Below are 12,212 nucleotides of genomic sequence, written 5' to 3' on the forward strand. Positions count from 1 at the left end.
GGAACATGACTTAGCACACCAAGTTCATTTTCCATCTCTTAGAACAACACGTCTCTCTCTCTCTCTCTCTCTTTCTATATATATATATTCTCAAAAGAAATAAACAAACAAGGGTCCCTTATAAGCAGTTTTTCTTCATGTAGACACTGGCTGCCTTCTCAGCTCTTCTTACACATAAGAGTAATATTTATTTAGGTTTGTCGTGAAGCAAAGCCTTTAATATAATATGCAAGCTACTCTGGTGGTGTGCTGAGGAATAATAAACAAACTGAATTAATAACACAGTGTGCAGTGTCTGGTTGAAAGCTGCAGAAGAAGCCTGCAGTTGGACAAAGGGACTGGAGTGATATCAATGTATGAGGAAGCGTACATGGTGGTCAGAACAGCAGATGGAGTGGGGGGAAATTTTAAAGTAGTTTGCATCAGGGATCTCATCTGAGTTTGTTGTTTTTTTTTTTTTGTATTAATGATGGAAGTGGTAACCAGAGAAGTGTGTGAAAGATTGATGATTAATCTAATTTTGAAGGAGATGAAATTGAAATGGAAAGCTAGTTTGGAAGCAGAACACCTGAAGGTAATTGCAGGAAAGACCAAGGTGAGTGTTGAAGGTTTAGGGGCAAAAGGCATTGAAAACATAAGAGGATGGTAGAGTAGTAGGGGGTCTAGTGCATGGTTTGTGAGAATTGGGTGCATAGAAAATGTGTTGTCGTGCAGAAGGCAAATGTGATACTGATTTGTTAATAGTGTATGAGAGGGGTGTAGGATGCTTATGTTGCAAGTGTAAATTTAGATACAGCAGTGGAATAATTTTGAAGAAAGTATGGAAGTTCTGCTACTTATATCATGTTGAGTACAGAAAGAAGTCCTGGTGTAGCAAAGATTCCCAGAGTTAGAGGTGCATGGAAAACATTTTGGAAGCTTCTCCTTTTCTGAGATTTAGTGTCTCTGGTGATGAAAGGTAAGGTGTAGGAAAGCTGTATGAGGAGTAGTGTGTTCCTTGGAAGTGAGATACGCCTGGTGAAAGTGGGACATAAAGCAAAGCTGGAAAGAGCAGACATGAGATTGTTCAGTTGAGTATTTGGAGCGTCACAGACTGAGGAGGAGACAAATGCCAAGTTAAGAAAAATACTTGGTGTGAAGGTGATATGCTTTGTGCTGAGGAGAAATGGTCTAAATTGGTTCAGGCATAGGATAATTAGAAAGGAAGATCAGTTAAGTTAGAAAGAGATGAAGCCAGGAGAAAAGCCAAGTAAGGTAATGTTGAGTGTGAGAAGAATGGGTCTCAACCCATGGGATGCCAAAGATTCTTGAGAGTGGGGGGATAAAGATTTATAGAATAAATGGCTACGCCAGATAAACCCAGAAAATTGCCATTAAACTTATGATGATGATGTTGTGCTCTGCCAGGAAAGGGAGCTGAACCAGAAAAGAGGTTTCAGTGAGTCTTCTTTGTTAGAGTGGTCATGCGCATAACATAATCATTCTCACATAGACTTCTACTTGAAAGTAATGTAAATTAATGAAAAATATATAAAATAATTCATTTGAATTTAGACAAATTCTTTGAAAATAAAAAAGTCTTAAGCAGATAAAGTGGCATTTAGTACTTAATTCATCCTTAAACTGAGAGCATGTCCAAAAGGACATGATTTGTATTAAAATAGCAAAGAGAGGGAAATACCACATAAGCTGTAGAGGTCAGTAGCATGCTATGTGTAATAAGAACACTCAAGTCATATAATATATTTAAATCTTCTTGAGATCAAACAGGGCTTCTTTAGCAAGTGAAAACCAAAAGCAGACCAATATGAAAATGCTGGACTAGTCTTTTAGGTGTGAAAACTCTTACATAGAAGCGTAGGCTCTAAGTGTGTTTGTGATGCTATTGCTTTAGAATTTATAATGCTTCTTTACTCAGCAATACTTTGAATTTCTCATGGCATAAAGCTAGAAAAAAAAATACAAGAAAACTGGCTGTCTATATGTTTAGTCAATTGATTTAAGAGCATGCGTGTATTTTAAACTTTTATACATTTTTGCTTTTATTTTAATTACAGAATTGATTTACAAACTAAAATTTATGTGTATTATTTAGCTGATCACATTCACAGCTGCTAGTAAACTTTAAGGAAATCGTGTACCTGGCTCCTGTCTGAGACTCGGAATGTAAATGTGTAACTTTTATTGGGGTTATATTACTGCTATAGTTTTAAAAATAGTGTTTCATGTCACTTTTCAAAGAAGTTTTGATAAGTAAACATCACAAAGTGGACACGATCCTACTTAAAACCATGCAGTAGTCAAACATACTGTAGCCCCAACAACTATGATAATGGAAGAATGTGAGGAGTTCTCATTTTGACTGCAAGACTGGGAGCAGGACACTGAAAGTCAGACTCCCCACCCATAATCATAGTGCTTAATTGGCATTCATGTTAAGAAGTCATCATCTGCTCAACCTGAATAAACGTGTCTCATTTACATCTCTGAAGCAAAAACAACTTTCTCTCACAGGCCTGGACAGGGGGTTTCATGGTGAACTATCCATCCATCCATCCATCCATTATCCAACCCGCTGAATCCGAACACAGGGTCACAGAGGTCTGCTGGAGCCAATCCCAGCCAACACAGGGCACAAGGCAGGAACTAATCCCGGGCAGGGTGCCAACCCACCGCAGGACATGGTGAACTAATGTAATGGAATTTTATGAGGAAGCAACAAAGACATTTGATACCAGAAGTGCTTATGTTAATTCTACCTTGACTGTGAAAAGGCTTTAGACTAAAGTTCCTCATAAGAGGTTAATCATCAAATGGAAAATGATGGAGCGTGAGTGTGATAAATGTACAAATGTGTTCACACAAACAACAGTGGTCATGTGTTTTATTTTTGAAGATATCAGAAATGAGAGCCTCCCGGGATAAGTGCATTTCAGCCTTTATTTATATTATCATGTAAAAATCTGCACAAGATGAAATTGGGGGGATATGTAGTTGTAAACTTGAATAGAATTCATATTTGCATTGTTGTTCAGAATGTAGTTGTTAATGTAAATGAAAGTAAATGCATACATATTAGAAAGTAAACTGTTTAAATGTACTTTTAAATGACAGCTGACGGTAATGAAATCATAGTCACCCTCTACCAGGCATTGCATAAAATTGATAGAAAAAGGTGAATAAAGTTTTTTTGTCCAGTGAATAAGACCAAGAGATTTTTTTGTGAGGGTGTATTTGAACTGAAGTGTTAAATTGTTACATTAGTCTTTGAAATCTTTATAATTTAATCAAGAATTCCTCAAATTTTTAGATATGAAGTGTGTACCACTAACGTCATCTGCCAAATTATTGAAAAATAAATGTTTACACTTTAGGGATTTACATGTAATATTGATATAAGAGAAGCATGAATCATCCTGTTTGATTTGCCTAAAAAATTCAAACAGTATGACACACTCTTTTTTACCTAATTATGTGCTAACCCATTCTCAATATTGTGAAAAGAAAACAATTCGATCAGGCTCTTTTTGAACAATGTTAAGCGACACTTAACAAAATGACTGCTCTGGATTAAGCCATATTGCTTTGGTACTACTGTAGCAGGGCAAAACGATGGTGCAGGACGAGATAAGAAGCTTAGGGTGCCAACTAGGCAATAAAACCCTGTTTAATTAGAACAAAAAATGCTGTTAAAAATTAAGCACTTTAATGTGCAGTTTTAAACAGAAAATAGTCCTCTTACTGGACATTTGTGATATAGGTTTCAGGCTTCAATCAACACAGAAGCTGGGTCAGAATCAAAATGTGATGCCATCCTCTGTTGTCACTGTACCTTTATATTATGTGGACCAGAAGGGGCAGGGCTTCTTACGGTACGGTACCTTCAGGGTGTGGTTCCTCAAGACTGTGAGGTAAGAAGGAGACAATTCCCCCTTTCATCCTGGGGTGGTACTAGTTACTTTAGGTGAGCATGGAAGGTGACCATCTGGCACGCAGGCGTGACACTACATTTAAGATGGAACTGTTGGAGTTATACACCAAGTCTTCATTTTTCATAGATTTCCTTTAAAGTTTTAGTGAAACATGCAATGAAACCCCGTCTGAAATACCACAGAAGCGTAAAATACTCACATTTTACTTTTTTTTTTTTGTAAGCAAAACATTGATAAACCACAACACAATACAACAATAGAGGTTAACATATACTTCAAAACAGCTCTTATTTTTTGAACTAGACATTTAGCCCGTTACAATAACAGGCGCTACAACAGTAGTGCACAAACATTAGTAGGAACAATCTATATTAAATGGCAAGGGACTTTGACCTGATTCTTTTTGTTGGTCGTATTTTTCTTTCTTTCAACCTTTCTTTTGTTGATGTTTACTTGCTGAGCTGACCATTCTTCGTTGGCTGCCGCCGTGTATTGTGTGTCTTTAATTTTCTGTGACAGTAATACTGTCTTGTACGTCCGCTGGCTTGTACGTCTGTAATATACCTTTAATATTCTCTGGCGGTAATACAGGCGCGTGCGTCGGTAATATGCCTTTAATTTCCTCTGACAGTAATACTGGCTTGTATGTGGCTGTAATATGCGTCACTGTATTGTGTACCTTTAATTTCCTCTCTCAGTAATACTGGTTTGTTTTTCCGTAAAACGCCTGTAACTTTTTCTAACAGTAATATCGCGCGTCGCACCGTGCCCCGCGCATGCGCACTTCACCAGAAGACACACACACACGGACACCTGGACGCACACAGGGATTTTATTAAAGAGGATGGTCATATTTCTAAGTGTTTGTATGTAAATAATATGATGAACAATTAAAATGACTAATTATCATAATTATTTCAATTTCCATGAATGGTACAATGATATTGGCATATGTGGATATGGCATAGAGTGGCGTATATTAGGGTTTGGTGATGCATTGAATTCTGGCAATAAATTCAGTATAATTTTATAGGCTATTTAAAATCATGTTACTTTTATAGTATTGTGTTCTGCTTTTGCTTTTTGTTTTCTACTAAAAACCCAGTAAGGTGACCGAGTAGGAATGTGAAGAACATGTGTAAAGCTACCTTGGTAGAAAAAAGATAGAGCTAAAAGAAGTTCACATGCATTCATATGGTGATGACTTTGCTTTCAGAATTCAGATGAAGAACATTGTGAGGTATTTAATAAACTTAGTGAAAATAATTGCTACCAAATCAGGCATCAGAACTAATTTATTTTATCACCCCAACGGTAACCTGCATGCTGCACATAATGCATCAAAGTACATGGATCTATCTGTTCTCTGAATGCTGTAAACACTACTGTTCATCTCATCTGCAAGCTAAGCTGACGTGTTTTTTTTTTTTTTTATATAGTTTAAAGAAATAACTGCTGCTGTTTTGTATCATATAGCCAAAGACTTGGTTCTTGTCAGCACTGCAGAGACAACATGTTACCACTGCAGCTGCTTTAGACCATCAGCTGCAAACACAGCTTAGCAAGATAAAAACTTTTTTGCCCTCTGAAGCTCTCCCAAAACTAAAAATTCAGGCTTGCAAGCAGAGTGTATTTTGGAAGTGAGTGTGCCTGTGTGTGTCACACAGAGAGAGAATTCCTGTTTATCTAAGTTTGTATTGATGAAATGTATACACTATTTTATAAAGAAAGCTAATTAGAGAAAGAATATTATTAAATTAAATTAGGTGTAAACACATTTTAGAATAGGTGGAGTTGCACTTTTTATTGATATTTGTTACTTATGAGTAACAATGCACAAATGTATATGACTTCTTTGACCCTCTAGTGCCCCCAAGATATAAAATTCCACCAGAGGGGGTAAACATTGAACATTATTCAAGTTATTGTCTGTTTTTTTACCTGCATTTTTTATTACTCTTTAATTTAATATTTTTTGCTGCTGGAGTATGTGAATTTCCCCCTGGGATTAATAAAGTATCTATCTATCTATCTATCTATCTATCTATCTATCTATCTATCTATCTATCTATCTAAAAACAAATATGTATGTATGGCCTTAGAACCATTAGGCTACTGTATTTATTATTGCAAAAAAATTTGCACAAGCTTTGCCCATTAGGTTATATTACATAAATGGTGCATACACCATTTGTGAGAAGATACATAATTATTGGAAGATATCCATCTTGTATATTGGGAAAATGCTTAAAAATAGAGATATTAATTTTTTGCATTATCATCCCGCCACGGTACATATGAACATGTATTCTGAAGTCACATGCCAGTTGCTGTAAAGGCTTATGGACAAGGCATTCACGGGAGAAGGTCTAATTTCATTTTTTTTTATTCATTTTTTAAGGCTTTTGCTAACAGGATAAATAATTCTGGGATTTTGCTAATTCAATACCTATTTTCTCAATCTACCCTTGGTTGAAAAGAAATTCAGTTTCATAGTGGAGATAGGAACCCAGAATTCAAAAAATGTTTCTGCTGTATAAGCTATTGAGATTATAGTGGATAGAGGTGACATAAGAGTGGAAAGGAACGTTCAAAGAACTACTATTGCTAAACTAGCTGTTCCCCGTGGCTTCGCCAACATAGTAATGAAACGGAACAAACTTCAAAATCAATAGACGTTGGCACTATATCTGATCCTGTTCAGCTCTGACGGGAAAGTGTTCTCCATGTGGAGAGAAAAGGACATGGCCGTGATATCTCTGGCAATCAGCAGCTACCCTCTAAAACACATGTAGCTCTGATCTCTCTCTCAAAAACGTCAGACGTTACTCCTTAACAACCAGTAGATGATAATGTCTGTTGAAGAAACAGGTATCGCTAGCTAAGCAGAGGCAAGGTGCACTCTAACACGTGGCGAGACGTAGACTAACTTGAACAGAGGCTGGCAAGTGAATGAGGAAGGCCCTGCCCCCCTGCTCTTGGTCCACAGCCACTCTGTTGGATTTGCATAAATACATCAGTACAGCAAGCGAACTATGATACTTAGCGCAATGAGAGAAGTCGCAAAATCAGCCGGAAAGTTCAAGCAAATTATAGAAAACAACCAGATCTAAATCTGTTAAGTAATTCTGTCGTGAAATGTGGACAGACATACAGACAGAAAGCACTTGGACTACAAAATTTTTAAAACCGTTTCTTAGTGAGCACCTATGGACCAAGGGTAACCTACATTTCAAATTTTGAAAGAATCATTTTCACCTAACCAAATTGAGAAACAAGATGTTAGTAGTTAATGTTATAAAAGCAATAATAAAGGACAATTCTGTAATTTTTAACTTAAAATATGTTTCTTAACACAGACACATACATTTTGCTTAAAAATAAACATCTTAACAGAACATATATGGAAAGAGAAGCTGCAACTCCAAATCTCTGATTTTATTCTGCACATGTTGGATGCCACTTGACATGCTGTGTCTGGCCGAATGTCCTGCCTTACGTGTAAAGAAGCATCGTTCCTACACCTTGATAAAATTTTAGAAGTCAAGTTTTTAGTGTGACTGACTTTTTTCTCTTTTGAGACCCATACTGTTGGGATTTTTCTGACATGTATATTTTTAGGGTTCTATAACAGGAAAGGTATAAGAAGCTCCAATATTTTGTGTGTCAAGACAGTGGAAAAATGTCAGACCGTATACTGACACTCTAGTGTGCCAACAGAAGATGTACTTCATTGTATCATAACTCATATTGTCAAATGGTGACAGCATTTATGTATATAGTGATTGGACCATTTGTTTAAATCTAGTTAAATCTGAGAATATACAGTAGCTCGTTCCATCTTATGATTATTTGAAGTGGTGCCATTAAACCACTGTATCGTTTCAGTGGTATTTTATATAAGTCTTAACTGTTTCATCTCTTCAAGTTATAAGTCTGTCATAAAATAAGGACACATTTCATGAGGTGACTTTTGAACTTGCTGATTTTTTCAGAACCGCCTTTTCCAGGTTGTTATAAAGCAGTGGTAAAGTATATGCATAGACTTTACAGAAAAATACAGTCTATTTAAGCTGTAAGAGCACAGGAAACCGGGGAATCATAACTTCAACCAACTGACGTAAATATGATAATAATTTGATTGTACATTAGTGTCCTCTAAAGTTTGATTGTGTGTTAAATTTTATAATACTATGCTTATATATGAGTTATAAGAATTCCTTATTTATGAAGTAAATTGGGCATTTCTGTCTTTGGGAAAAGCACTTTTTACTTGAACAACAGTCTTCATTCTTTGAAATGTTTTAACTTCAGCAGTGCTGCACTGGGGTAAACAGCCTAGTTGTGAGTCATTTTACCCTTTGCTACTTTGTGTTAGAATCGCATTTTGCAATATTATGCCTTTTCAAAGTTGGCAGATGCCTATAAATATCAATAGTGTTTATCCCGCATCTCACTGTTGACTCACCAATATGTGAAATTGCACAGAGACGTACTGATATCTTGATACATGCGGCTTCAATGAGGTCTGGAGCTGTATTTAATATATGAAATGTTGATTCCCACTGCATCACTGACACTTTATCCAAAAAAAAAAAAAAAGTGTTTGTTAGGTTGATAAGTAACCATAAGCCCAGTACTGATAGAAATTTTGACACCCAACTCCATCTTCAGGTTATGTATTGACTGTAGATGATTTTTTAGGCCTCCTTAGCTAAATGACACAGAAGACTGCAACTTTTTCAGATCCTGTGAAGATGAAATATTTTGCAAGTCTTTTCTGAGGTGTTAAAAATAAAGAAATGAGGTTGTTAGCTGTTTTATGTTGAGAGTGTTTAAAGAGTAACTGTACCAAGTCAAAATAAATGCTTTATCAGTAACCTTCCTCCTTTCATCACTTTTCTCTGGCCGTAAACTTGTTTAACTAATTGTTTTATTGTACTTTAAAATATGGCGTAGTCCACTTCTTTTGAGCTTTCTACTTCTCTAACTCGTTTCTCTTTTATTTTTTCACACTGAAATGGGGGCAGGGTAGGTTAATTAAGTGTGTTTCATTATTCAGCTGTTTTTATTTTCACAGAGTGCATTTTCAGGCACACACAAAACTGGGATTTGGTGAGTAACATGGTTAAGGCAGAAACTTCGTTTACATACACAAGTCCACTTATGGAGTTTCTCCTGGGCAAAACACTCATTACCTACAATAAAAATAACTATCTTATATGTATAGTTGCTTATTATAAAATGTAGTGTATTACAAACAGTAGGTTACTTTTACATGAATAACTGCACATTTCATTAGCTAGCTAACATTTGTTATTAATCCTAACCCCATATATGAACCTTCATGAAACTGACCAGAAACACAGTCAAAAATGATAATTTTCTTGTGTTTTATAAATATGTTTAGTCCTCCGTGTGCTGTTAAGTAAATATCATCCATTCCCTTTCTACATCCCTGACTTGAGCCTCCAAATAATTGCAGTATGAACAACAGCCGCTGTGCCACCTGATTACTGTTTCAACATAACTTCTGCAAAGAGCTGGTTAAAAACTAAACGGAGATTTTATGAATATGTTTCTCCTACCAGACTGCACACAACACACTCAGTTCCGCGCGGCTGTGCGATTGAGCCATGCAAGGCATCGGTGTACCAGTACATTTGCATTTTGCCTTACACCCAGTGCTTCTGGGATGATAGTAATGCGGGCATTTCTGCTTCATTAAAATAAATATTTAGTTAGGTTAATTTTAAAAAGTAACCATACTACGTAATGCGTGTTATTTTTATTTAGTTGCTCCCAACACTGCTCTTGAGATTGTGCTGCTGAACTTAGCACTGTACGTTTAGTTCATCAACCTATATTTAGCAATTTTTTGAAAATTTGAGACAGATTATTTCAACAAGAAGAAGGAATAATAGATACTTTATTAATCCCAAGGGGAAATTCACATACTTCAGCAGCAGCATACTGATAAAGAAAATATTACATTAAAGACTGATAACAATGCAGGTATACAGACAGTCAAAAACTTTGAATAATGTTAACGTTTACCCCTCTGGGTGGAATTGAAGAGTTGCATAGTGTGGGGGAGGAACGATCTCCTCAGTCTGTCAGTGGAGCAGGAAAGTGACAGCAGTCTGTCGCTGAAGCTGCTCCTCTGTCTGGAGATGATACTGTTTAGTGGATGCAATGTATTCTCCATGATTGACAGGAACCTGCTCAGCGCCCGTCTCTCTGCCACGGATGTCAAACTGTCCAGCTCCGTGCCTACAATAGATCCTGACTTCCTCACCAGTTTGTCCAGGTGTGAGGCGTCTCTCTTCTTTATGCTGCCTCCCCAGCACACCACCGCATAGAAGAGGGCACTCGCCACAACCGTCTGATAGAACATCTGCAGCATCTTATTGCAGATGTTGAAGGACGCCAGCCTTCTAAGGAAGTATAGTCGGCTCTGTCCTTTCTTACACAGAGCATCAGTATTGGCAGTCCAGTCCAATTTATCATCCAGCACTCCCAGGTATTTATAGGTCTGCATCCTCTGCACACAGTCACCTCTGATGATCACGGGGTCCGTGAGGGGCCTGGGCCTCCTAAAATCCACCACCAGCTCCTTGGTTTTGCTGGTGTTCAGGTGTAGGTGGTTTGAGTTGCACCATTTAACAAAGTCCTTGATTAGGTCCCTATACTCCTCCTCCTGCCCACTCCTGATGCAGCCCACGATAGCAGTGTCGTCAGCGAACTTTTGCACATGGCAGGACTCCGAGTTGTATTGGAAGTCCGATGTATATAGGCTGAACAGGACCAGAGAAAGTAATGTGATCGTCTGAGCGTTTGCCTCTGGAAATTTATATTTGTAGACGTTTCCAATGCTTTCTACCCGTGGCTACTGGATGTGTGTGTGAAGGGAATATGTGTCCAGGCTAACAGAGTGCAGTGTATGTATGCAGAATATGAAATCCTTAAGTGTAACATGGTTAAGGATTTACAAAGCCAGATAATTGGGCTATGTTCAGAGAAATCTACATGTTGTAACCAAGCTTCTCAGAAATCGATATGTCAGTCTCTTGAACTGGAATAAGGGTTTAAATCTAATTTTTGAAACTGGGTTTTTGTGAATAACTAGGTTATTAAAGCATATGCAAGCACACTTATTTACACACTTAAACAAACTGTAATCAGACTGATTACTTCAGCTCTAGGGTACTAATAAAATATATCGACTAGAATAAAACAGCACATATTGTCACAACTTCAACTGGAAGGGGGAATAAATGTTATAGTTTATTTACTGAAATGAGTGTATTGCGGCCCAGGGTCGTGGTTGCAGACTGTGCGTAACAGCTGATAAACACGTATGTAATTTCAAAGCACTGTCTGAAAAACAGACAAACTGCAGTTACAGTTTAAGACATGCAATGAAAAATGATGCAGGACTTGGAGAAGTCAAAAGTGCTACTTCACAGAACAGAGGCAGAGAGCAGAATGGACACGGCCAGGCATTGCTGGGAGTGGTGGTGGGGGGTGAGTGTAAACAAGGCTAAGCAGGGATGGGGGGGGGGTGGGGAGAGTGGAAATGTTTATAAAGTACATCTGGAATTGGATTGTGTAAGTGAAAGATTTATTAAATAACATTAAACAAAAAGAGGAAGGCTACTAGAAGAATGGTGAATGAGGAGGAGAGGTGGGATAAAGTAGGGGTAAGAGGTCATCAGCATATCTGTCTCGGCTGTAGTGGAGAGCAGCTTGACCCTCTGTAGCTCTTTCTTACAGCTGGCAGCAATATTTGACGGCAGATCAGAGAGTGACGCCCCAGAGGCTGATGCAGTTAAGGAGAGAGAGAGAGAGAGAGAGAGAGGGAGGGAGTGAGTTAGAGAGAGGGAGTGAGAGTGAGAGAGAGTCAGTGAGTGGGCGAGCGAGACAGGGACTGCTCCTTCATGAGCCAGCTGTGATAAGGCAGAACAGAAGGCCTTCCCATGTGAAGATTGTTATTTACTGGGGACTCTGCACTTCCGTATGGAGTTTTGGTCTAGCTTTAAGAAAGGCGTGTAGCTGGCAAGCAGTTTCACCTGTGTTTAGCTGGAGTCTCTTTCATTTTTAATAATGTATTAGTTTTTGATGTCACTGTGTGGAATTGTCACTGCATAGATATGGCCATCCATGCAGGTAAGTTTGATACATTTACATTCTGCTTTTGCAAAAGTTAAAAGCACAGAAAAAATGGGCTAATGAGTGTAATTTTAGAAAATGACCTATCTTGTTAGATCACTTTCACAC

At 37.7% G+C, this 12,212-nt stretch overlaps 1 protein-coding gene across 6 annotated transcripts in view; it reads left to right on the forward strand.

The window, feature by feature from the left end:
- LOC114662950 (myocardin-related transcription factor A-like) overlaps positions 1-12,212 on the forward strand; it is a 147,584-nt gene that overhangs the window by 36,159 nt on the left and 99,213 nt on the right. Inside the window, exon 1 of one of the 6 annotated variants that reach the window (XM_028816697.2) lies at positions 12,056-12,101. The exons of the other annotated variants lie outside the window; for them this stretch is intronic. Coding sequence (XP_028672530.1) covers positions 12,086-12,101 — 16 coding nt within the window. The 5' untranslated portion in view covers positions 12,056-12,085. Of the gene's footprint in view, positions 1-12,055; positions 12,102-12,212 lie in introns of those variants that run through there. 6 annotated transcript variants of the gene reach the window in all.

The sequence above is a fragment of the Erpetoichthys calabaricus genome, chromosome 12 (assembly GCF_900747795.2).
Source record: "Erpetoichthys calabaricus chromosome 12, fErpCal1.3, whole genome shotgun sequence".
In the NCBI taxonomy this organism is placed as follows: Eukaryota; Metazoa; Chordata; class Cladistia; order Polypteriformes; family Polypteridae; genus Erpetoichthys; species Erpetoichthys calabaricus.